We start from the raw sequence: 26,614 nt of genomic DNA, 5'->3' as shown, positions 1-26,614 counted from the left end.
TAGCCAAATCGAATAAGCAAGAAATGGCAAGTACTTTGAGGCTTTGGGGAAGGGGAGATAAACCTTATGAAGATTCAGGGGACTGCCACCTAAGTGGCCTTCTTAGGAGTCCAGGGTCTTGGGCCAGCCAGGCCATGCCTTCCAATGTAGAAGACATGTTATTACACCTTGCACCGATCCTAACTTTAAGAAGGAAACACAGCACCTCATGTTTTGCAGGAACATACTCCACACTTGATTATTTACCATGTGACCTGGAACTCTTCCAGGTTTGGGTGGAGCCCAGAGCAGTAAAGGGCTCTGCAGCAAGTCCAGGTTGCAGTGCAAGCAGTTCTGCAACCTGGGCCATATTTTGGCACACCTGATGGTAATTAGAAATATCTGCGGTGAGAAAAGTTGCCTTTTGGAGTTTATGGCAAGTTCTTTTCTTTTTTAATTTATTTATTTTTGGTCATGTTGCATGGCATGTGGGATCTTAGTTCCCTGACCAAGGATCAAACCCACACCCCCTGCTGTGGAAGCTCGGAGTCTTAACCACTGAACCACCAGGAAAGTCCCTATGGTAAGTTCCAGTAGGAGGATCACAATGTTGACACATAGGGTTCTGGAGCAAGGCCATTCCATCTTCAGCAGAGAATTGTATACCATTGGAGAAACAGCTCCAGGCAAGCTACTAGAACAGACACACTGGTAGAGCTGAGTGACTGACTATGGGACATCAACTGGCCATTAAATCAGAACTGCTCATTATAGGGCTTCCCTGGTGGCGCAGTGGTTGAGAGTCCGCCTGCCGATGCAGGGCACACGGGTTCGTGCCCCGGTCCGGGAAGATCCCACATGCCGCGGAACGGCTGGGCCCATGAGCCATGGCGGCTGAGCCTGCGCGTCCGGAGCCTGTGCTCCGCAACGGGAGAGGCCACAACAGTGACAGGCCCGCGTACCGCAAAAAAAAAAAAAAAAGAACTGCCCATTATAAGTTAGGCACTTGTCAGATCCACCAAGTTGTAAAGTTGGGTGGATATAGCAACAATCCATCATAATATGTAAGGAATACAGTCTGGTTCAGGCATGAGTAGCTACAGAGGATACAAGCTCCAGGAGTACCTAGCCCATACTCCTATGTCCTCCACCACTGATAGTGGAGAATAAAGCCTGATCTTTGTTGACAGATGTCAGCTCAGTATGTGGATACAAGTCAAAATGGACTGCTGTAGCCCTGCAGGCCACTCAGAAGTGGCCTTGAGGACTTCCCTGGTGGTGCAGTGGTTAAGAATCTGCCTGTCAATGCAGGGGACACGGGTTCAGTCCCTGGTCCGGGTAGATCCCACATGCCGTGGAGCAACTAAGTCCGTGTGCCACAACTACTGAGCCCACACACTGCAATTACTGAAGCCCGCAGGCCTAGAGCCCGTGCTCTGTAGTAAGAGAAGCCATCGCAATGAGAAGCCCGTGCATCTCAATGAAGAGTAGCCCCCACTCACCGCAACTAGAGAAAAGCCCGTGCACAGCAACGAAGACCCAACGCAGCCAAAAAATTAAAATAAAATTTTAAAAAGTAGCCTTGAAAGCCAGTAGTGAGGGGAGATTCTCCCAAAGGGCAGAGCTTCTGGCATCGTACCTGGTCATCCACTTTATGGATGTTTGAATATATAGAGATTCATGCACAGTGGTGGATGGCTTAATTTATTGATCAGGGGTTTTAAATAAGATTAGAAGATTGGGAACAAGAAAGTATGGAGAAGAGGCATGTGTATGGACCAACGTGCATGATTATAAAGTGAGTAGGTCTTTGTGTCACGAGTTAACACCCACCAGAGAACATCTATCATGGAAGAGGCACTACAGCACAAAGTAGAAGAAAATGACTTGGCCAGCTAATGTCAACTAGCCTCTGTCCTCAGCCATCCCAACACAGGGACAATGGACTTATGAATGCAGTAACTATTGGTGGCAGTGATGGAGGCTATACCTGGGTACAGTAGTGTGAGCTTCCACTCACCAAGGCTGATCTAGCTACTGCTGCTCCCGAAACAGAGTTCATTGCTGAGCCTGCAATTTGGGACCATCCTTGGGGGAAACCAACCAGCCACTTCCTGCCAAGATGATTACATTGGACCCTTCCAAACCAAACCTGGAAAGGACTCAATTCATTTGATAGGAATTGATAGATATTCAATTCTATCAAATGAATGGTACGGGTTTGACTTTCTTGCCTGTAAGGCCTCAGCTGGACCTACTATCCAAGATTTCACATACTGTCTTATCCATAAGCACTGGATCTTGCATAGCCTCACAACAGACCATGGGACCCACTTTATAACAAAGGTACATAGACATACGACAATGGGATCCGCTGGGCCTATCATATACCACACCGTCCTAAAGCTGCCAGCCAATGGACCAATGGAATAGCCTTTTGAAGACATAGCTAAGGTATCAACTTAAAGATGACACCCTGCAGCCTGGGGCACTATCCTTCAGGATGTGACATACATCTTAAATCATTGACTATCATATGATACTGCATCCCCAAGACATAGAATATATGCATTCAGGAAGCAAGAGCTGGAAGTAGGAGCGTCCATATTTACCATTACCCAGTGAAGCATTTAGGAAATCTGTGTTTCCTGTCCCTGTAACTCTAGACTGAGTTTCTAGAGGCCATGGTTTCCAGAGGCAGAATGCTTCCACCATAGTACACACTAAGAGTCCTATTAAACTAAGCTACACCTGCTGTCTCCCCTGCCAAGAGACCAGTAGGCAAAAAAACAATTCGCTCTCCCAGCAGGATGAATCTCTCCTTATCATCAGGAGGAGTCAGGGTTGCAGGGGGCAGGGAGAATACATATAGAACCCAAGGGTTCACGGCCTGAGAAGGCCATGCCGACCAGGAGCTCAGGCTCCCCAAGCTATGTCTTCTCTTAGTTCAGCAGAAGGGCTTGCTGAGGCCGGGAGCAATCTAGAAGAGTAATAAAGGAGGGAGATGATGACTATTAGATGGGACCCCCAGAAGAGCTGTGTAGTGGGACTGTAATTTTCCTTTCACAAGCTTCTCCAGGAAAAGAGATCAACCAGAACCCTGAAAAGGCTGTTTTAAAAATGGCGTGATGGGCTTCCCTGGTGGCGCAGTGGTTGAGGGTCCGCCTGCCGATGCAGGGGACACGGGCTCGTGCCCCGGTCCAGGAAGATCCCACACGCCGCAGAACGGCTGGGCCTGTGAGCCATGGCCGCTGGGCCTGCGCGTCGGAGCCTGTGCTCCGCAACGGGAGAGGCCACCACAGTGAGAGGCCCGCGTACCGAAAAAAATAAAAATAAAATAAAAATTTAAATGGCGTGAAATTTTTATACAGCAAGTGGATCTGAGCAGTGCAAGGGGTGAACTGCATGGGTACTGCCCAGGTTCCCCTTTGAGGACTGCTTACTCCCCTGGCTGCTGGGAGGGTATCCTCTGAAAGCCCACAGCTGAGCCCTTTCACAGACATCATTCTCAGTGGAAGCCGCTGTAACACCCAAGTTCACACCTCTCTGGAACCAGCTCATAAGCAAAACTAAATGATATACCTGTGGCCTCAACTCAGGACCACTCTGACCGGTCATCCTGTTATCGAGTCCAAGCTCATACTGCTTGCTGCACTACAGACCAATAAATAGAGAGAAGAGTTATTGGGGAAAGGAATGGCCACTTTATTCGAAAAGCCAGCAGATGGAAAAGATGGTGGACTAGTGTTCCAGAGAACCATCTTCCCAGATTTAGAATTCAGGCTTCTTTTATACTGAAAAGGGAAGGTATAAAGTCCTGGTTCCAGCCAGACTCCAGAGGGGTTGTATTAATTTCTTCCTTCCTGCAGTCATTCACAGGTGGGCCTGGTCAGGATGCTCCCTGTGAGCTAAACAAAGGTATTTTAGCTTAACACTCATTACCTCGGAGGCAGGGCTCCCAGAGATGGGCCATTATGTATAATTTAAGCTTTTAGGTAACATCACTTTAGTGATTAACTTGTAATAGAATACAAGGTTCTTCCCTATTATAATCCTAGCCTGGGAACTCCCCTTGGGATTGGCTGAGCTCTCGTTGTAATTCCCCTTCTCCCTCTGCCAATCCCGCTTCCTTCCCTGACAGGTGCTGTTCCTGTGCTTCCCTCCATGAGACACCTGCACACAAATTCCATTGCAAAGTTTGTTTCCCAGAGAACCCGAATGATGACAACGCACATTTAGAGATAAGAAGGTAACCACCAGGAAAAAAACAGTTTACAAAGTTGAAAGTGGTTTTCTCCAGGGAGAGGGATAGGGCTGAGTTTAGGTGAGGTGAGAGACTGTTGCATGTACCCTTCTGTGCTCTTCTTTGTTTGTAACATGCATGTATTACTTCCATAATTAATTTTTTCATTTAAAAATTTTTAAACGTTTAAAGAATTTGATGCTGTCATCCTCCTGTTTTAAACCCTTCCATCACTTCCCATTGCCCTTAAAATAATCCTTGGGAGTCTTTAACAAGGCTTGCAAATCCCTCCCCATCTGGAACCTGCTGAATTTCTGGTCCCATTTCTTACCTTCCTTCTCACTCTGTTACCTGCCTTTCTGGACTTCCAGTTTCTTGAATGCCTCTCTTCCTCATCTCCAGGCTCCAGACATGATGCTCCCTTTGTCTGGAATACTTTACTTGCTCTCCCGCCCCGCCCCGCACCTGGGTCACCCCTATTCCTCCATCAGGTTTCAGCTTAGATGTCACCCTGAGAAGGGTGAATTTCTCTACCCCCAGACTATATTAGGCCCCCCTCTATCACTCCCACAGCCCCTGTATTTCCTCTTTCTCAGCATCCATCTCCTGAAATAATCAGTTTAATATCCACATTTCCTTTCATCCTCCACAAGGACTATCTTGTGACTGCTCTATTACTAGCACCCGGGCACATACTACAGCATAGTAGATATCAAATATTTACTGAATCAATGAATTTCGCCAAAATGTTTTCCAGGGTTCCAGCTCTGTAATCTGTGACAAATTAAATAACCTGTCTGAACCTCAGTTTACTCAAGTATAAAATGGGGACGAAAATACTACCTACCTTAGAGGGTTGTTTTGAGGATTAAGTGAGATCTGTTGGTAAAGCCCTCAGCACGGTATCTGGCACCCGGTAAGCATTTGATCGATGCATATACTCAAACCATTTGCACTCGCATCAGCAGATTCTGAGACTGTCACTCTTTACCCTTTCCAACATTGAATATTGTGTTTTTAAATATTTTTGCAAATATTATAGACAAAAAAGAATGGCATCTCATGGTTTTAAGCCATGTCTTTAAGTCATGTCTTTTCAAGCCAGCAGTTTTGCTAATAAAATGGCTGTGTCTTGCTGCCCCATGCCACATACGCCATAAAGAAAGCAGCTCTTCTGTGCTCCTCTCTCTTCCTGTCACAGCCTGTTTGGCGGGCAGGGGTTTCTGAGAAGGGAGCCCCCGACATGGGGGTTGCATTGTGCAAGGCCCAGACAACTAAACTGCAGGCATTTTTCACAGCAATTTCAGGTCTCACTCGTCCAGTGGGAGGACGTGGGGCCCAACTCTCCCCAGCCAACCCAGGTGGCTGCCTCTGCCTCGAACGTTTCCCAGTGACGTAGAACCCTGCAGGCCCAGAGGCCCCTCCACACTTCCTGTGTGGGGTTCAGAAACCCGCCTCCCCTCCCAGCCTTAGGTGCCTGCTTCGGAAAATGGTGAGTCTCCCGCTTACAAAGCCCCCTTCTTCATCCCAGCATTGGGAGCAATGGCCCCAGGGTCCTCATCTCCATCAGGGGTTTTGAAAAAGTCCTCTGGCTTCTTTTTCAGAAGTTATAAGCCAACCGGCCTCCGCCATCTTAGGTAGAGTGAGTGTCTGGTGAGGGAAGGATGCAGTCGGGGAATCTCTGGAGAGTTCTGGGACTCTGCCTCTTATCAGGTGAGTAGGATGGAATGAAAAGGGGAGTGTTTCTCCAGACCATGCAAGGCTCACATCCTAACCTGGTGCTGCCCAGTGGTACCAAGGAACCTCATTTACTAGAAAATATAAAGTGTTTGTGCAATGTTAGCATAGGGAACCAGGGCTGGAGGCTAGTGTGTGCCCAGGAGACCTTTCAGAGAACAGCCAAAGGAAAGCAGTTGGGATGATCATATCTACTGAAAGCAAGGCGGTCTTTGTGCCTCTGAGAACAAGCTCATTCTGTCAATGAACAACCGAGCCCTTAAGAACTAACACAGAAGAGATTAGAAGAGTTAACCTTCACTCTTTGTTGTGAGGAGACTAGATAGTTGAACCCAAACTCTGCACAGGGTATACAGCAAGCTTAGTATCTGAGACAATGAAACACCTCATAATTTTCAGTCTTCTTCAGTTGACCAAGAGCTTTCAATTACTTTAGTCCTTTTTGAAGCAAGGTGGAATATAAATTGATGAATAACCAAGAGCATTTCCATATCTCAAAACAGACAAAGAAGATTCTTTTAAAGGTTGCCGTTTATTGAGTGTCAGATACCGTGTTAAAAAAGTCTTTACACATGTTTACTAATTTAAACCTTACCTCCACCTTGGAAGGTAAACGTTATATGGATCCCCTATTTTACAGATGAAGAAACTAATACTCAAAGAAGCTCAATAACTTGTTTAGAACCACACAGTTAGTAAGTGCTGAAGTTGACCTGGGAATTCAGGACTGCCTACGGGCCTGTGCTCTTAATGACAGCACGACATGAGGCCAGACAGCTCACAAGGGTTTTATTTCAGAGACCTAGAAACTGCTATCACAGCTGGGGCTCCCATCTCAGAGCTACAGCCATGGCTTCTCTACTTCCTGCTTCATCTTGGGTTTCTCAAGCTTGAATGTGCACACAAATCACGGGGGGATCTTGTTAAATTGCAACTTCTGCTTCAGTGGGTCTGGAGTGGGACTGCGATGCTGCCTTTCTAATAAGCTCTCTGGCTTATTCGTCTGCTACTGGTCCAGGAAACACATTTGGAGTGTCAAGGGGCAGAGTGTGACCCTTCAAGGAACTGGCTTAGAGGCCTATAGTATAAACTATGCTCTGCAGAGGGAGAGAGAGAGAGAGAGAGAGAGAGAGAATACCAAAGACCCAAGCACCTCTAGAGATTCGGCATCATGAGAATGTGCTCAGTCTGCCCTGGTTAGGCAGGTGTGGGCAGGAGGCAGTTGGGAGGGGTGTCTCACACAATATAGAGGCTGTTGATAAAAGAGGTACGCATAAAACTTTAAGGCAGGACTTCCCTGGTGGTGCAGTGTTTAAGAATCCGCCTGCAGGGCTTCCCTGGTGGCACAGTGGTTGGGAGTCCGCCTGCCGATGCAGGGGACATGGGTTCGTGCCCCGGTCCGGGAAGATCCCACATGCTGCGGAGCGGCTGGGCCCGTGAGCCATGACCGCTGAGCCTGCGCGTCCGGAGCCTGTGCTCTGCAACGGGAGAGGCCACAACAGTGAGAGGCCCGCGTAACGCAAAAAAAAATAAAATAAAAGAATCCGCCTGCCAATGCAGGGGACATGGGTTCGATCCCTGGTCTGGGAGGATCCCACATTCAGAGGAGCAACTAAGGCTGTGTGCCACAACTACTGAGCCTGTACTCTAGAGCCCGCGAGCCACAATTACTGAGCCTGCGTGCCACAACTACTGAAGCCCGCTTACCTAGAGCCCGTGCTCCGCAACAAGAGAAGGCACCGCAATGAGAAGCCCACCCACCGCAACGGAGGGTAGCCCCCGCTCACCACAACTAGAGCACTCCCACGCACAGCAACGAAGACCCAATGCAGCCAAAAATAAAATTAATTAATTTTTTTAAAAAAACAAAAACTTTAAGGCAATGTCAGGGAAACTGATCTTTATAAAGAATCCAAATTACTGCTAAATGCGGGGACTCTGGAGGGCCCAGTGGAAATATGATGGGACTCTTCAATGCACAGGCTCTAGTTGATGAATAATTGGTTTCAAATATTTCCATCTCTTTCTCAAGTAGGAAACAAATTGAAAAACGAACCATCAGACAAGCAGGAGTCAGAGATGGAACAAGAATCTCAGTCTTTGTACCTAACCCAGAGCTTGTTTTTCTTCCACAGTCAGAGATTTCTTTTCAAAATTGTGGCTGGGCTGCAAACTTCTTTTGCTGTTTCTCCAATCTCCCCAGATGTACCCTCAACATTTTCTAACTTCTGTTTCCCAAGTGTTGTGTGTTCATGTTTAACACTAGCTGCTTTCTTCTTCTGTTTCATCTCGAATTGACCAGGAACCCGTGGTCAGTACGCAGCAGTCTTTGTCACTTATCTGGGATATAGGAATAACTGTGATCCAGCAGTGGGTGGAAAGGACCTTAGATCTTCAGAAATGGGCAGACTAGGCCATAGAACTTTTTCTGCTTGGAATCTCAGGCACTCACAACATTTACTAACTCTTTTTTTCTTATTTATTTTCTAGTTGGTGCTTGGGCAGAAGAAGGTGAGATATGCTTTCTTTCCTTGTTATGAAATCAGCCCAGTGTGTTTTGTATTTATGAGTGGAGTTTTCACTAGACCTCCCACAGAGCTCCCACAGATACCAATAAAAGAGGTTTCTATCATCTTCTCCTTTGCCTTTTCTTCATAAGTCTAGAGAGAGTTCTAGCCAAGAAGAGGAATGAAACAGAGATCATAGGAAATAATGAGTCTTGACTATTCAAAAGAAAAAAAGTGAGATAACTAAAAAAGTGCAAACAGTTTTCATTTGTTTGCATTTCATATTTGATGGGAGATTTTTGTAGAGGGTTTGTGGCTTGAATGCCTGCATGGAGATGCACTGAAAAAGCCTCTGGGGCAGCATTTGAGTGTACTTTCAGAATTACATGTCCAAATACTTTGAATGTATGTGCATATGTGTTCATGTGTGCACATGCATATGAGTGTGCCTGCCCTGGACTTACTTTCTCAGTCATTGCAGAGAGTCAAGAATGTCCCAATATTGGAAGGCTTTCTATTCAGTCAGCTCCTCCAAATTAAGTGAACCAATTTTGTGTTTAAAGGCAGCCACTGGGCCAGTCTCCATTCCATTGCATTACATTGCCTAATTTGTAGTGTCCTTTGGATACTCTTTTTAATATATCATGGAGAATGTGTTAATGTTACATTATTGACAGATGGGATATGTCAAAAGCACTGATATGCTTCAGAATAACTCACCTTTTCCACATGTTACTGGCCATTTAGGGTTGATTTTGTTTATCATTTAATTTATGTCCAATACAGATCTTCTTCTTTCCCCGGCTTTATTGGAACATAGTTGACATATAACATGGGGTGAGTTTAAGGCGTACAATGTAATGATTTCATAAATATATTTTTTATATTTATATACCAAATATATATATTATATTCAAAATGATTACTTAGAACCCTTTTTTATAATTAGTTACCAGTTGTTTAATGTAGGATCCTAAACAGCTTTTCGTATACAGCCATGGGGAATTTGAATATCCATCTTTTTTTTTTTTAACATCTTTATTGGAGTATAATTGCTTTACAATGGTGTGTTAGTTTCTGCTTTATAACAAGGTGAATCAGTTATACATATACATATGTTCCCATATCTCCTCCCTCTTGCGTCTCCCTCCCTCCCACCCTCCCTACCCCACCCCTCTAGGTGGTCACAAACAACCTAGCTGATCTCCCTGTGCTATGCTGCTGCTTCCCACTAGCTAACACATATATATGGAATCTAAGAAAAAAAAAAAAAAGGTCATGAAGAACCTAGGGGTAAGATGGGAATAAAGACACAGACCTACTAGAGAACGGTCTTGAGGATATGGGGAGGGGGAAGGGTAAGTTGTGACAAAGTGAGAGAGTGGCAAGGACATATATACACTACCAAACGTATCCATTGTTTCTAAAGGTTGAGGAAAGAGTCCTAACCCATGGCAGCAGGGTCTGATCTTAGTAGCTGATAGGAGTATTGCTAATAGTTTCTTATCATTTCCTTTTCAGATTTTGAAGACACTGGTAAGAGGATTTTCACTCTGTACAACTTCCTTTCAAATGTGGAACAGAATGGTCATAGAAGACAATCATAGTAATAAATACTAAGAACCAGAACTATTAGAGGGAAAATACAATTATCTTTCAATGATATGTGCCTATGTTTGTTGCTAACTGTCAGGTCTGATTATAGCTGAGCGTGGTGTGTATCCCTGAGCAACCATTCAGGAAAGAATACACATGTGGGTGTTGGAGCCACCACAAGTTTTTGCGTAAATCATGAATTCATTGAAAGCAGAGATGGCGTCTTATTTACCTGGCCCAGTGCCTGGCACATAGTAGGTGCTCAATGAATATTTTTTGAATGAATAAATGATCATACACATGAATGCATCACTAGTTCCTTCCCCTCGAGAAGCTGATGATCTTGGGAATTCCCTGGGAGTCCAGTGGTTAGGACTGCACGCTTTCACTGCGGAGGGCCCAGTTTCAATCCCTGGTTGGGGAACTAAGATCCCTCAAGACAGGTGGTATGTCGTAAGAAAAATCAATAAAAAGCTGATGGTCTTATTTGAAAGACAAACAATTGATAATATAGTCTTTTGCATGTTATGGGTAGATACGGAATAAAATATAAAGAGAAGAGTGGTCAACTCTACAGAGGATGGTTGGGGAACGCTCCCCAGAGGAGGTGATTCTTGAGCTGAATTTTAAAGGGTGAGCTTATATTTTAAGGAAGAATATCTCAGGCAGAGGAGAAGGCCATGTAGCATGTGGTTAAGAATCTAACTCTGAATCTAGACAGTCATATCTGAATCCTGGCTCAACTTCTTATGTGCTGAGTGTCTTTGAATAATTTAGTTAACTTCTCTGTGCCATAGCATCATTACACGCAAAATGGAAATAATAATGATATCTAGCTGATAAGGTTGTTATGAGGACTGAATGAGTCATTTACTTAGAACATTATCTGACGTATAGAAAGCAGGGGGTGGATTTTAGCTATCATTATATGGGAAGTATGCAGACTAATTAATATGCATTAAAGTTTATTGAGCATGTGTGTTCTATGTATTGCCCTTAATATTTTACCTGAATTTCCTCATGTAACTCTCCTAACATCCCTATTCTACAGGTAAGAAAACCAAGGCTTAGAAAATAAATATATAGTCCAATCAGAGAGAGAAATATAAATGCAGATTTAGCTGGTGCTGAAGCTCATTTTTTTAATCGTTATGAATGTGTACAAAATTTTTGTGAGCGTAGACATCTAGGCCCTTGTATGAGAATGTGTTGGTCTGAGCTCTGCTACTGCATTTGTGCCAAAAGGAGTTGTGAGCAATTTCCTTTACATTGCTTTTCCAAACAAACACACCAATCAGAGTGAAACTTCTATTTACTTCTAAATTATTTTATTTATGATTTCTAGTTTAATATTTCTAAGAAATATCAGTGCTGAAAAATGATTCCCAAATCAAAATATTATAGACTATTGTCATTATACTCAACTCGCAATTATTAACAGATAGATACACCTGGAGAATGACTTGTTTACATTCCGTATGATCTCAGCTGGAGGGCTGACTGAGCAACTGGGGCAGAACTCTGTTCTGCTCTCCATTAGCAGGACCCCCAGAAGGAAAGGAAGAAAGTAACTAACACTTTTCTTGAGCATCTGCTATGCACCCCATCCATTTTCACGTTCATAATCCATTTAATTCTCACGAATACCCTCTGAAGTGGATGTTTTATCTCCATTTCCCAGATGAAGAAACTGAAGCTCTGAGAAGTTAAATGATTTTCCCTTGGTCACACAGCCTAAAGCAGATCTTGGATTCAAACACAGCGCTACTGACTCAGCCTAGTGCTCTGTCCCCAACAGCACACTGTAGCAAAACAGCCCCAACAGAGAGAGGGCTGTCTCTGAGCACCACTCTCCACCCTTCCAGCTGTCATATACAGGCTCAAGCATAGCCTAGTGCCACCCAGTGTCCCAGCCACAAGTTTTCCAGGAAATGAGGGTGCTCCCCAGCCCACTTCCCAGGGCAAAATTGCCTACTGTGGGGAATTTGGCTGGATCCCCAAATTATACTAGTGGATTTCAGTTGTCCACACCAATAGTTCTAACAAAAATAATTGAGAGTTGATTGCACTCAGATATAATTTAAAATAAAGTCACATTTTATTAGAAGAACTATTTCCTTAAAATGTGCATAGTGCTTCACATAACTTAAGGGCAATAACAGAAAAGTGGCATGGAATAGGAAGAAAGATATTTGATCTCTACTATGAGGGTTTCTGTTAGTTATAAGTAAGAACTTCTGAATAATGAAAAACACGGAAGCCCAAGAATCAGTGATTCAAACATATTAAGGTCTTTATCTCTGAGAAGACCCTTTCATATCTATCTGGAATATGGTTCTTGCTAACGCAAGAGAATAAGCTTGAAGACGACTGGAATTTTTCAGCTTCAGGATTTTAAGACTGAGCTCTAGTGGATCTAAATCTAGAAGCACATGCTGGTATATTCTCAGTTTGATGTATCTGAGTTGTGTCTATGAGCATATCTCATAGGACAAGGACATACCTCACCTTCAAGACTTGGAGCTCCCTAAAGAACAGGCCCTCTTTGGGAATTCTTGGGGATAGTATCTAGTTCCACTTGAAATTTTTCACCTACAATTTAAACTTAAACCAAGGTTATTTTCTTACCGTTCCTTCCTTTTTTCATTTTCAGATGAAGTTACACCAACACAAACAATTAAAAGTAAGTTTATCAGTCTTTTATATCTGCCCTATCTGATGATGCAAGTCAGTGGTTGGGAAGAAGGAATTGATTGAGAGAGATTAACCCCAAGAACTGAGGTCCTCCCAACCTCATATTTCTAACTCCCATTTTAGAAACATTGCAAATAAGGACTGCTATAGATTTTTTTTACTTCCCTCCTCCCCTTCCAAGTCCCCATGTCCATGCCTAAACTCTGAAGTCACCTTCAAAACGTTCTCTAGGGCCCCTTCTCCTACATATCTCCTCTTTCATACCCCCTAGCCAGCAGAGTTCCCTTTTGACAAGAAAATCTAAGATCTAGGATGTCAGAGGACTTTCTGCACTTGGTTGGTTCTTCTGCTACTAATTTGCCTTAAATCTTACTGGGTTCTCCCTTTAATTTCCCTTCTCTTTTCTCCAATTCCCCAGCATATAAAGTCTCCATCTCTGGAAAGAGTGTAGAGCTGACATGCCCTGAGGATACTGTACCTGAGGAAATAACTTGGAGAAAAGATGATAAACCAGTGCCCCATTTTGACAAGCCACTGTTACTGAAGGATTTTTCAGAAATAGAGAACAGCGGTTATTATACCTGCTCAAAGGACAAGAAGCATAAGCTCTACCTGAAAGCAAGAGGTAATATAGATCTTCAGAGCAAGCACTATTAGACTCTTTAGGGAGGACCATTTCAAAAGGGCATTCTCAACATTTCCCCTAACCCAACTCGCAGTCCCCTGGCATCTTTGTGCTTCTGCGACACTCAGTCCTGGACTGTCTGGGGCCGCACAGCATCAGTGTTTTCTGAAATATAGATTAAACACCAATATGGGACTGTCTGGGTAACCTCAGTCAGCTCTAGATCTAAAACTACAATGTCCCAAGAGACAAGATTGGGTCCTTTGCATTATATCGTGTCCAGAATTACGGGACACCAATATTAGTTTATCTGATGCTTTATCCAGAGAGGAATTCTCCAGGATTTACAGAAAGGACTCAAAGCCACTCTACTAAAGTGTCATAAACTAAGGCATATTAATAAGCAATAATGATAGCTAACAATCATTGAGAGCTTATTAAGTTTTAAGCACTATACCAAATACTTGTCAGGGCTTTTCACACAATCCTCTTAACCACCATATGGGCTGAGTGCTGTCTTACTCCCATTTTATAGATGAGGAAACAGAGGTTTTGTGGGTTGAACACACATTCCACAGCTTTCACAGCTAGTGAGTAGCATGGCTGGGACTTGAACCCAGGACTGTCTGACTGCAGAGCCTCTACCCATGAACACCACAGTTTGCTTGTTGTTATAAACGTGTTGAAAGGGGGCAGGGGGTGTCTGACCATGGCAGGCATGTGAGTATTAAAGGCAGAACGACCTTCATTTTTGCCTTCCTCATCTCCAGTGTCCTGTGTCTTCCCTTCTGGGTGATTTCTCTTCTTCTCTCCACACTCCCCACCCCACAGTGTGCGAGAACTGCATGGAGGCGGATCTGAGGGTGGTGGCCACAATCATCGTAGTGGACATCTGTGTCACTTTGGGCTTGCTGCTGCTGGTGTATCACTGCAGCAAGAGCAGAAAGGCCAGGACCGCGCCTGTGACGAGAGGAGCGGGTGCTGGCGGCAGGCCCAGGGGTAAGACCATGGAGGAGATTCCCGCCAAGGGGGGATGCCCAGGCCAGGCCAGGATGGGCTGGCAAGTCCAGGGCTAGGTCGAGACAGCTTCTCTAGAACATTCACAGTGTGGCCAAGATCTTGACACAGAGTGTCCCATTTCAGATCACTCCTGTCCTCTCCACCCTTGAAAAATGCAAAAACGTTTACTACCAGGATGGGCTTCTTCAAGTGCCTGTCAGTGTTCTGGAGTAATCAGACTCCACCCCTCAATCTTTGTGGAGACTTTGGGACATTAGTTCCTGCCTTTTCCTTGCCCTCCCGACTCCAACCTGTGGGAAAGGAAACAGTGGAAGGACCTTTAGCTGAGGTCACAAATGATAAGGACAGTGTGGGGTCATTAGAGATGGGATGAAAGAAAGCAAAGAGAAAGGGCAGCTGAAATAGAAAAAAGAAGTAGACGAGAGTTCGCCCTCCTTGATCTGGGTCTCGTTCTCACAAGATTGGTGTTTCCTCATGGCAATGAATCCTTTTCCCTTCCCTCCTCTGCAGGACAAAACAGGGAGAGGCCACCACCTGTACCCAACCCAGACTATGAGGTAACAAGGGATAAAGTGGGGTGAGGGGTCTTTCTAGGAGAGAAGGGGACAGGTGGGACTGGCCCATCAGACACTTGAAATCCCCTCCCTCAGGGCTCCAGGATAACCCACCATGTGCCCGCCTCTGCATCCATCATGGTAGGACGGGGCCATCTCAAAGGCTGCAGGGCTTCCACAACCACGGGTGGTAGGGGTGAGGTGCTGCCCCTATTTCTCTGGCTTATTCATTAGCTGAGCGACAGCCATGGGGAATACCGTGCACCCAGACTCTAACATGATAAACTCATGACTGATGTTCCACCAGCATGTACCTACCTGTTGTTGGAACATGAAAATATTTCACTGGTGAATAGCCCCAAGCTTCCTCCATCCTCCATCCCCAGCACACACACTGCCAGACATCACAGCCCCTCCCCCACTGGACCACCTCTAGATTGGGCAACTGAAGAGTTACTGCCTAGCATAGCAGAGAACCACCAGGATTGTTCTGATTGCTCGGTGTATGTGCACTACCAACTGTTAAATATTTTGAATATCACACCTGGACAAACTCAACAAATATTTATTGAGCACCAGTCAAGAGCGTGCTGTTCAATTTTGCACGAGTGACTTCATTTAATTCTGAGAAAAGGCCCGAGAGTTGAGTCTTTAGTTTCCCATTTTTGAGATGGGAAAACTGAGGCTCACAGGAGGTGAGCAGATCAAATCTCTTACCCGTTGAGCCTGCCTCCTGACCCCTGGTCTAAGGTTCTTCAGAGGCCCTTCTTTCTCAGGAGTGACCTCCTCCCACCCTGCTGACCACCCCCTCTCTATTCCACCCCTAGCCCATCCGGAAAGGCCAGCGGGACCTGTATGCTGGCCTAAATCAGAGAGGCATCTGACAGCTCCTGAAGACACTGTCTCCCACTGACCCAGGTCTGGCTCCTCTCCAGGCCTGCTACTCCCTGTTCCCTGGGCAAACCTTGGACCGCACAGGAGAACTGTTCCTCTGCCTTGTGGGGAGCTCACACCCTCAGCCTTGTCCCCAGCGGCCTCCTTCCTGCCTTCTCTGCTGGCCCCCATCCAAGGATATTGCTGCCTCATTATCCTTTGAAATATCATCACTACTCACCCCTCGCACCCCGCCTGCCCTCTTATCAGGATATTTATTTCTGTTCTTCACACACCCCCATTCCTTCCTGCCCTGATGGCTGTTACTTCTCCCTGTGGCTCCCTCCTCCTCCTGCATAGAAGTTGCCCCATCCCTAACTATTCCATCTACATTTCCCTGTTTCTAGCTCTCTCTTTGGCGACCCTCTGTGGGAATGGACTGGGTAAATGCTGGCAGAGGTCCCGCCCTGTTCACAGACCCTGGCCCAGAGCTAGTCCTGTGCCCCTTCCCTCCCTGTCTCCACAGCAGGCCCCTAGACGGTCATTTGCAGCTCCATGAATGTGCTAGGCGCCTTTTCAGCTGAGAGAGAAAAGAAATAAAGTGTATTTGGCTGAAAGAGTTGCTGTCCCTCTTTTCTGCGAGGCCCTCAGAGGCTGCCTCGTTTCCTAAGACAACACAGGTCCTCCCTTCCTCTGACTATATTCCTAGCTATGACCCCAAATGCCAGTACTACCTGTTTTCACAGCTGAAACAGACATTATCTGAAGCTCTCTTTGGAAAGGGCATCAGGGAATAAATCAAAAGAGAGAGAGAGAGAGAGTGAAAGGGAGGGAGGGAAGGAGGAAGGAAGGAAAAGAAAGAAAGGAGAGAGAAAGAAAGAAATGATCGTTTGCCTAACGTCTTTTGGAGAAAAACATCAAGGATGGCAGAGAGTGCCTGATGGGTCCCTGATGGAGTGGTCAGCTCAGAAAATGGGTGAGACAGAAACAGAGGCCTTAAAAGGTAGCTGAAGGCAGCAGGCAGAAGAGAGGAGGTGAAGGGGAGGCAGCAGACACATATTTCCTTGCTGCCTCGAAAAGGAAGCGCCTCCGCGGAGCTGGCGAGGGGAGGGGAGGGGAGGGGAGGGGAGGAGGTGCTGCCGGGCAGGCCCCTCTCCCTCCACTGTGAGAGGCAGCAGCCTGCAGCCCGAGGCGGGCTGTGGTTTAGCGGCCAGGATGTGGGCTGCACTCTGAGCGAGGGACATGGGTGCAGCGCAGCAGAGACTGGTGTTGTGGGAGGGTTTCTTTCCACTCTCCCAGGGCACACACTCAGCTTGCAGAGAGGAGACGCCAGAGCACTGAGGACCTCTCAGCCCAGCTCAAACCAGCGGGCTCTCCTTGCTCCCTCTCTGCACTCAGAAACCTGTCTGCTGACCCCAGGACTATTTAAGAGTGTGACCACGACTCACAAAAGCCCTTTGCGGTTAGCAGCCTCCACATACTGGACACACTCAGCCTTGGTCTTGTGGCTACAGTTTCTATCTGTTGGCCCCTGCTGAAGCTGCTTCTCTCCCTGTAAGCACTCAACACTCAGGTTCAAAAGGAATCTCTGTGACGTTGACCACCACTAGCTGCTCATCAGCAGGCTGGCCCGGGGTGGCAGTTCTGTCCCAGGTATATGTGATGCTGCCCAGGCAAGGGAGGTATGGCTCAGTGTAATGAAAGCAATAATAGCTAACACTTAGGAAGCATTTACTCTGCTCTAGAAATTGTGTTTAGCACTATACAAGCGTTATCTCATTTCATCTATGATGACCGACCGACAAGGTAGATGTCCTTATTTTACAGATGAGAATAGGGGGCTCAAAGAGGTGAAGTCATTCACTCAAGGTGCACAGTTAGTCAGGGACAGAGCTGGAATTAGCCACCAAGGCTGTCCAACTCCAATGCTCTGAACAGCTACCCAGTGCTGACTGTGATCATTAGAAATGCTCTCCATTTTCCTGACTTAAAAACTCTGTATTGAATTGCTTAGGTATTCCTTCCATGAGTGCTTTTCTAATCACTCGTGTGACAGACCAGCACTGTGCTAAGTACTAAAAGGATACAAACAGTTCCTGTCTTCAAGGAGCTTACAATTATATGAGTGGTCAAGTATGCAAAAAGTTAAACAGCGACAGAACCAATGTGAGTAAGCATAGAAGTGTTATAGATGGTGTTGTCAGTGTTCCCAGGAGGAACTGGGAGAGCTGAGGTGGTGGGCAAAAGCTCCATGGAGGAAGAGAGACTTGATCTGGGCCCTGAAGGGAAGGATGGAGAGAATTTGAAGTCAAAGGAGAAGGCACTCCACTCACTGAAGATGAACTAGGTAACCAAAATAGCCCTTTAGCTATTAAATAAACTGAATTCAGAGTTGAAAACCTTTCCACAAAGAAAACTCTAGCCCAAGATGGCTTCCTTGGTGAAATCTATCAAACATTTAAGGAAGAAATAATACCAACTCTATACAAACCCCTTCAGAAAATTGAAGAGAGAATACTACTCATTCTATGAAGACCAAACTTATCACACGCAATGCTTAATATTATGTGTCAGACTGGCTGAGCCACAGTACCCAGATATTTGGTCAAACGCATCTCATTGTGTTGTGAAGGTACCCTTTAGCTGAGATTAACATTTATATCAGTCGACTTTGAGTAAAGCAGATTACCTTCTATAATGTGGGAGAGCTTCATCCAATCAGTGAAGGCCTTAAGAAAAAGCAGACTGAGGTCGTCTGAGGAAGAGGGCGCTCTCTCTGTCTCTAGACCTTCCTTTGGGCTCAACATGCAACATCAACTGCAACTCTGTTGCTCTGAAGAACCCTGACTAACATACCCTGATACCAAAAAATCAGACAAAGACATTACAAGAAAAGAAAGCTGCAGACCAATATCCCATATGAATAGATGCAAAAATGCCTCACGGGCTCCCCTGGTGGCGCAGTGGTTAAGAATCCGCCTGCCAAGGCAGGGGACACGGGTTCGAGCCCTGGTCGTGGAAGATCCCACATGCCGCGGAGCAACTAAGCCTGTGCACCACAACTACTGAGCCTGCGCTCCAGAACCCGCGAGCCACAACTACTGAGCCTGTGTGCCTAGAACCCATGCTCCGCAACAAGGGAAGCCACCGCAATGAGAAGCCCGCGCACCGCAACGAAGAGTGGCCCCCGCTCGCCGCAACTAGAGAAAGCCCGTGCACAGCAACGAAGACCCAACACAGCCAAAAAAAAAAAATAAGCTTCACAAAATTTTAGCGAATTTAATCTAATAATATACACACACAAAAAAAATACATAATGACCAAGTACAGTTTTTTTCAGGAATGCAGGATTGGGTTAACAGATCATGCCATCAATGTAATTTACCATATTAACAGACAAAAAAAGTAAAACCATATAATCATCTCAATGGATACAGAAGAAGCACTTGACAATCCTCAACAACTATTTTTGTTTAAAATTCTCAGCAAACTGGACAGAGAAGGGAATGACCTCAACCTGTTAGAGGGCATCTAAGAAAAACATACAGCCTACATCATATTTAATGATGAAAAACAATGCTTTCCCCCTAAGATCACTAATAAGGCAGGACTTCCCTGGCGGTCCAGTGGTTAAGACTCCACGCTCCCAATGCAGGGGACCTGGGTTCAATCCCTGGTCAGGGAACTAGATCCCACATGCCACAACTAAGAGTTCACATGCCGCAACTAAAGATCCCACGTGCTGCAACTAAGAGCCGGCACAGCCAAATAAATAAATATTTAGAATGGACCCAGAACTTTAAAACAAACAAACAAAAACACAAATAAGGCAAGGCTGTCCTTTCTCCACTTCTACTCAACATTGTACTGGAGGTTCTAGTAGTACAATGAGCCAAGAAACGGAAGTAAAACAGATCCAGATTGGAAATGGAAAAGCTAGAAATAAAAAACTGTCTTTATTCACAAACAACATGATCAAATATATGGAGTATCCAATGGGATCTACAAAAAAAAAAGCTACTGAATTAATAAATGGGTTTAGGAAGTTTTCAGGATAGAAGATCAATATACAAAAAGTAATTGTATTCCTATACAATTTCAAGGAACTACTGGAAATCAAAAAATTTTAAATAACATAAACACTATCATCAAAAATATAGTAAAGCACCTAGGGATAAATCTGACAAAAGACATGTTCATGGACTGGAAGACTCAATATGATTAGGATGTCAGTTCTCTCCAAACTGATCTATAAATTCAATGCAATTCTGATCAAAATCTCAGCAGGCATTTTGTAGTAACTGAGAAGGCAATTCATACGGGACTGCAAAGAACCTAGAATAGCCAGACTACTTTCTTTAAAAGTTGTATCCCAGCCATTCCACTCCTGAGTATTTATCCAATAGAGATAAGAGTGTATGTCCTTGTATATGAGTGTATGACTTGTATAATGATTTATGTATGAATGTTCATAGCAACTTAATTTGTAATAGTCAAAACCAGGAAACACTCAAAAGACAATCAAGGGGTGAATGGATAAACAACTTGTGGTATATCCATACAATGGAGTACTACTGAACATTAGAAAGGAATGAACTATTCATAGATGCAAAGGGATGGATGAATCTCAAAATAATTATGCTGAGTGTAAGGAGCCAGACCAGAAAAGGGTACATATTATATTATTTCACTTATTTAAAACTCTAGATAAATGGAAACTAATCTATAATGACAGAAAGCCGATCAGTGGTTGCCTAGAAGATGAGAGGATAAGGAAGAGGTTGCATGCAAAGAGGCACAAGGAAACTGTCCAGGGTATTGGGTAAGTTCATACTTATCAATCTTGGTGATGTTTCACAAGTGTATACATATGCCAAAACTTATCAAATTTTACACGTTAAATATATGCAGTTTATTCATGTCAGTTTACTTCAGTAAAGCTGTGTTTTAAAAGCACAAAAAAAAAGAGAGCTGAAGGGACCCAAGTTTCCAGAAGGGCTCAGGTGAAGGTCAGTGTTTCTCATCCTTGGCTTCACATTAGAATCAGCTTAGGCAGTTTGAAAAGTCCTGATGTTCCAACCCAGTATAATCAGCATCTCTAGGGGTGTCACCCAGGCATCAGTACTTTGAAAGCTCCCCAGGAGATTCCAATGTGCAGTGAATTTTGAGAACTGGTGAGCTGTAGAGGGGGACATAAGGGTATATGAGGAGCACAGGGTCAAAGGAAGTGTGCAGGGCATGGGAAGGACACAAGTATTGCTGCAATGCAAGCCGTGGAAGAGTTGTCCAAGGTGGAGGGATCCAGTGTGAAAATTGGATCTAGGCTAGGAGGACTGCAGCAGTAGGGTATAAAGGGTAGGAATGAATCATAACCATGAATGAAGCATGTGTAAATTGGAAGTTCATTCTGTCTCTAACAAAATTAGGGTCTGTGTGTATCTTGAGGAGATAGTGGGCAGAATCATCCAGACCTCTGGCTATGTGGTTGCTAATAATTTTCTCCTTTGGGAACCCTGGTCTAAGAAACTCCCACTCTTGGGGACTTTCCTGGTGGTCCAGTGGTTAAAACTTTGCTTTCCATTGCAGGGGGTGTGGGTTCGATCCCTGGTTGGGGAGCTAAGACCCCACATGCCTCGCAGCCAAAAAACCAAAACATGAAACAGAAGCAATATTATAACAAATTCAATAAAGACTTTAAAAATGGTTCACATCAAAAAAATCTTTAAAAAAAAAAAGTCCATCTCTCATTAAACTGTTCTGAAGTTTATTGAATTACTCTTACGCAGAGAAAAAAAAGAGGGGTTCCCACACATGGTAGACAGGCATGGGCGTAAAGGACACAAAAGAGTAAGTGGCCTCAATTCTTCCTCTAAACCAGAGATTCTCTGAATTGAGGCTGCTTCAGAATCACCTGGGGACCCAAGAGTGTCCCCAAGTGGGACCCAAGTGTGTATTTTTTAAATAAATCCCAAAGTTTCAGAACCACCACTAACCCAATGGCTAAAGATGCCATCTATTGAAAATATCCTAATTCCCCACCCAGTCTCAGACTCCAGCTTTCCAAGTGTGTGGAGAAGGATAGTATGTTTTCATTGATGAAGAGTTTCTGATGCCAGTTTACTATGCAGAAGGCAGGGGTGGGGCAGGGACAGGTTCTGAGGAAAGAAAATAGAATGGTACCTTCTATACAGGGGAAAAGGGTACTGAAGGGGCCCTGGCTGAGACCTCCTTGTAGGTAGTGGCTACCACTCCACAGGAGTCATAAAGCCAAGGCCAGCCCCTTAGCAGAAATGGGACTTTGTCATACACACTCTCGGAGCCTTGATAAGAAGTGATCCTCAGGGCCTTTGATGTCTCTGCCACCTCCGCTCATGATGTCATGGAAACTTCTGAGTGGCTGTGTCCCTAAACACAGCAGCCCGCCCTCCACTGTGGTGAGGAAATCAAAGCCATAGAAGGGTTGTAGTAGGGGACTGGAGCCAAGAGAGTGTGGTGGGGCCGATCCTGCACCCAGGGAACCCACCAGGACAGAAACACCAGTGGGTCAAGATATGGTGGGAGACGGCCCATCACACGGTCCATGTGGGGCAGAGGAGGGAAGTGATGAAAGAAGGACACAGATGGGCAGGGGAGGGCAAGGGCCCAGTCAGGTCAGGGCCACTCCCATGCCTTGTCCAGGAGCCTTCAAAAGTCCAGGCGCCTGCTGAGTGAAGGAGGACAGCTTTCTTGGCTGAGCAAGGAGAGAAGGTCCAGTCGATAACCAATGAGCCTAGAAGCCACCAGCCTCAGGTTCACTTGTTCCGAGCCCAGTTCTTACCAAGATGACTGTACTGAGCATCGTTCCGATCTCGAAGGGGCTAAGAGATGAGAAGGAGAAACAGGGAGGCAGTGTCAGAACTGTCCCAGGGAGAACCCCAGCAGACCCCAGAGATGAGAGATCATTCCTGGCCATTCCAGACCCCCCAGTGACGGATTCCCCACTAGGACCTTCACACACATACACATTAAACCTAGTATCAGGCTCTCCATCCCCACTCACTCCTCCCCCCATTCTCATCTTTTTCCCCTCAGGGCTCACCTGATAGAGCTGGTCATTCCCCAACAAAACTTGAGTGTCAGCAACTAGAAGAACCAGGGAAAGAGAGTCAACAAGGGCCTAGGAGATGGGACAGGGAGACCCCATGAATGCTGCAGGGGGACTTCAGCTGGTCTCACCCTTGGAAGTCTGCATGAGCTATATGGGCACCTAAGTTCTGTCAGCAACCAGTTGTAAGAGGCCTTAGGAGATTGCAATAGTGACTCCCAGATGAGACACAACCCACCTCCAGCCCCATTCCTTAGCAGGTACACACTCATACCCACATTCACAGCCACAACACACACATGTTCTGTCCCTTCCACTTACCCCTGGAGAGCCTTCCAGTCTCGTGTCCAGCAAAGCAGTAGACACCCAAAGCAAGGAGCACAGTGGCAATGATGTCAGTGATGACGATGCCTGCCAGGGTGGCTGAGTCCAGCTCCACACAGTTCTGGCACACTGTGGGGGAAGGGAGGCCGAAGGAGAGGTGGAGGGTCTTCAAGATCAGGGAACCATCTCTGCCTCTTAAGTCAGCCCCAGGATCTCTCATGCCAAGACCCAAACTTGGAAAAAGTCCTGCTGAGAGCCTTGATACATCTACCTCTAACCTTCAACCCAAGAAATCCCTGAGGAGAGCCAAGAAGTTGTCTCAGCTTTGTAGGAACTTAAACAAGGCAGTAGGCCAACCACTCTCCCCACCAAGCCCCTACTGCTTGGGTCACAAGGTCCCTATTGTTCTTTTGCCATTAAGCTATTTCCCACTCAGGGCTCCAAAATCTGGCTCATGCCATTACGAGAACAACCCAGTTTGTTGAGAGCACAGACTGGTACACCAGAGCTCCTTACACCTAGAAAGTTCTCATATACAGAGGCCCCATCCATTCCAACGCAAAGGGTCTTGGAAGCACATACTTCGATAGTATACTTGCAGAGTAGGTGTTTTGCTGGTTTGTCCATCTGCCTTATTGCACACATACACTCCTCGTGGGTCCAGGTTGCGTTTTCCCAAGTCCATAGTTTTATTGCCTAAGGCCAGTTGTCCTACCGTTCCTTCTAGCCACGTGATACTCTCATTGCATCTCAAAAACACTCTGTCCTCAAGTTCCTCCACAGAGATATCGAAGGGGCTCACTAAGGGAAAAAATACCACAATTGGAGCCAGCTCTTTGGTCTGCACCAGACTGCTTGTTCTGCTGAGGCTCATACTTAAGAAGGACCAATTTCCAAGTCTAGAATAGTTCATGGTTTCTAGTGAGAGAGACGGAAGTCACAAGAGAAGTGCTTCAATAGGCTCCCCACAAACTGCGGGGACCAAGAAGGACATGAAGATACAATCCAAACAGAGGACAGGCCCTGATGGACATGGAGCAAAAGAGGAAAACATGGAGTTGGGTCGATCCAAGAACCTTCCTGGAAATGTGTTCAGACCACTGATTAGAAGTAGGAGGGGAGCCCAGACTGCTAAAACACCCAAGAGATATGGAAAGGCAGAAGAATGGTCCTCGATTGGAGATGTCTTCATTTTTTTCTCCAAGAAACCTTCTAATTCTTCTTCCCAGCCACCTGCAACACTCCCAGGTCAACTTCTCATCTTCTGCCCCCTCGCCCCACCCTTGCCCCAACCACTACCAAGGGAATGGTACTACTAAAGCCTTTCCTATGGCCAATGATGGCTGCGGGTAGGAGAGAAGCTAATATGAATTACCATCCCAGTGGTCCAAAAGGGGACCTAGGGCAAATCCCATGTAAATATTTTTAGTTGTTCCACCCTTGCTTAGGAGGAGAGGGACAGGAAAAAAAAATTTTATTGAATCTGTTCTTGGGGCTCCACACAGGTCAAGTCTTGTGGGGAGTTTAAGGGTTGGAGGTACGAACAGCACCTTTCTAGATCCACTGAACTGCTGTGACTGAGAGCATCTCCACAGCCCACAGAGGCACTGGAATCTATATCTCCAATCCCAGGAAAAAGTGGAATCTACATTCTTCCTGAGATTCATGGTCAGTAACCAATTTGGATAGAAGAGCATCCTCTAGAAAACCCCCCGAAGAGCCATTTCTCATGCCTCTGTAGCAGGTCAGGAGAAAATGCATGTATTCTCAGGGAGATCCATGTACATCAGATGCTCCACATCACAGAGTCATGTATTCCTTGGGGATCCGCTTCCAATGGAAATCCTGGATGTCCCAAAGAAGCTGACTACTAGGGTAACCATTCATCCCAGTTTGCCTGGGATTGAGAGAATACCTGGGACATGAGAGTATCAGTTTTAAAACCAGACAAACGTGGATGAGTGGGTCATTCTACTCCCCCAAATCTGCCCTCCCTCCTGCTCAGCCTCAATTTAACTTTTCTCTTAAAGCATTCCCCTGAGTGCTGGGCCCCAGGTGGTGACATCATGATGACCAAATGCCCAGGAGTCCTGGATCCCAAAGGCTCTGCCCTAGAAGGAAAAGTGCTCCCATTACCAGCCCTAGGCTAAGGCACACACATACTGCAACACTTCCTACAGATCTCTGGCCTAAGGTCTTCAGAGAGACATTCAAGGCAAAGATGCACCCCTAGCTGGATTCAGTCAAAGCGAAGAGCCTGTGCTTCCCAGACCCTGTGCTACGTCCCAACATGGCCCTCCTTGACAACGCTGCCTGGTGAATTGAAGCTAGCTAGCATTGAGAAGGACTTTCGAGTGGACCACATTCCAGGTGGTAATGTCGCTCTTAGGTCCCTTCTCCAAGATGCCCCCATCCACCCAGAGAAGCCTTACCTTGGGAGAGAAGGGCAGCCAGTATCAGGCCAGACAGAAAACTTCTGTGTTCCATCTTCCAGCAGAATTCATCCAGAAGACAGACCCAAGTCACAGAACTATCAGCCAAGGTGAAAGCTGCCTTCCCCCAACTGACTCATGTGTACCCGGAAAAAGTAAAGGGTGGTGGAGGCACTAGAAGACGCCTATTTCTCTGCTCTCTGCTGTTGGTGACGGGAGGCTGCCAGGGTAGAGGTAGGCTGGGGGTGGGGTAGGAAGGAAGCAGGTGCAAATCGCTCTTTCTCAGAGCATGGAGGGTGGGGGAGGGGTAGAAGGGGGAAGCAGAGGATATGGAAAAGGTTGCCTGGACTTCTAGGAAGTAAAAGGAGATTCAGGGTGTCCTTTCTTGAGTCACTGATGAAAAACAAGGAATTCTGAGTTCCTGTCAGCAAACATCACTACATTTACTCACCACCTAAAAACTGCCACCTCTCAAAACCCTTGAGACAAGCTGTGAACCCCATCCCAGAAACCATATCAGCTAGGTTCCTCCCTTTCCTGGTCTTTCTTGGGAGGACCCGAGGTCCTCCTTGGGCCGCCTGGGACACCACACTAAGTAGCTGCTTTTTTTTTTTTCTTCTTCTTCTTTTTCTGTTTTTTTTTTGTGGTACGCGGGCCTCTCACTGCTGTGGCCTCTCCCGTTGCGGAGCACAGGCTCCAGACGCGCAGGCTCAGTGGCCATGGCTCACGGGTCCAGCCGCTCCGCGCCATGTGGGATCCTCCCGGACCGGGGCACGAACCTGCGTCCCCTGCATCGGCAGGCGGACTCCCAACCACTGCGCCACCAGGGAAGCCCCTAAGTAGCTTCTTACCAGTGGGAGTTTGAGCTTTGGGAGCCCTCTAACGAGAGATTTACATCCTGGCTCCAATACTGCCTACCTGCTGGGTCTGAGCCAGTCACAGAATT

At 46.0% G+C, this 26,614-nt stretch overlaps 2 protein-coding genes across 2 annotated transcripts; one reads left to right on the top strand and one right to left on the bottom strand.

Annotated features, from left to right (window-relative positions):
* The first annotated feature begins 5,609 nt into the window (after positions 1-5,609).
* On the top strand, positions 5,610-16,447 carry CD3E (CD3 epsilon subunit of T-cell receptor complex). The gene is made up of 9 exons (XM_027082180.1): positions 5,610-5,714; positions 5,827-5,935; positions 8,450-8,470; positions 9,988-10,002; positions 12,716-12,745; positions 13,175-13,381; positions 14,213-14,380; positions 14,912-14,958; positions 15,783-16,447. The coding sequence occupies exons 2-9, from the start codon at positions 5,887-5,889 to the stop codon at positions 15,837-15,839; spliced, it is 594 nt and encodes a 197-aa protein (XP_026937981.1). The 5' UTR covers positions 5,610-5,714; positions 5,827-5,886; the 3' UTR covers positions 15,840-16,447.
* Positions 16,448-21,570: 5,123 nt separating this feature from the next.
* CD3D (CD3 delta subunit of T-cell receptor complex) lies at positions 21,571-25,826 on the bottom strand. The gene is made up of 5 exons (XM_027082179.1): positions 25,669-25,826; positions 23,819-24,037; positions 23,234-23,365; positions 22,907-22,950; positions 21,571-22,685 (listed from the first exon to the last, which is right to left on the bottom strand). The coding sequence occupies exons 1-5, from the start codon at positions 25,721-25,723 to the stop codon at positions 22,620-22,622; spliced, it is 516 nt and encodes a 171-aa protein (XP_026937980.1). The 5' UTR covers positions 25,724-25,826; the 3' UTR covers positions 21,571-22,619.
* Positions 25,827-26,614: the final 788 nt, after the last annotated feature.

This window comes from Aethalodelphis obliquidens, unplaced genomic scaffold, assembly GCF_003676395.1.
Source record: "Aethalodelphis obliquidens isolate GAN/ISIS:26980383/991018 unplaced genomic scaffold, ASM367639v1 scaffold46, whole genome shotgun sequence".
NCBI lineage: Eukaryota > Metazoa > Chordata > Mammalia > Artiodactyla > Delphinidae > Aethalodelphis > Aethalodelphis obliquidens.
The sequence above is the reverse complement of the archived record's forward strand: the minus strand, read 5'-3'. Positions and strand labels throughout refer to the sequence as shown.

Bases quoted from the DNA above. Each gene is read 5' to 3' on its own strand.
- CD3E (XM_027082180.1), top strand. From the start codon at position 5,887: ATGCAGTCGGGGAATCTCTGGAGAGTTCTGGGACTCTGCCTCTTATCA. The intron at 14,381-14,911 runs GTAAGACCATGG...CCTCCTCTGCAG, and splicing joins TGCTGGCGGCAGGCCCAGGG to GACAAAACAGGGAGAGGCCA. The intron at 14,959-15,782 runs GTAACAAGGGAT...TTCCACCCCTAG, and splicing joins TACCCAACCCAGACTATGAG to CCCATCCGGAAAGGCCAGCG.
- CD3D (XM_027082179.1), bottom strand. From the start codon at position 25,723: ATGGAACACAGAAGTTTTCTGTCTGGCCTGATACTGGCTGCCCTTCTC. The intron at 23,366-23,818 runs GTATGTGCTTCC...CTTCCCCCACAG, and splicing joins TCTGCAAGTATACTATCGAA to TGTGCCAGAACTGTGTGGAG. The intron at 22,951-23,233 runs GTAAGTGGAAGG...TGGTTCTTCTAG, and splicing joins GACTGGAAGGCTCTCCAGGG to TTGCTGACACTCAAGTTTTG.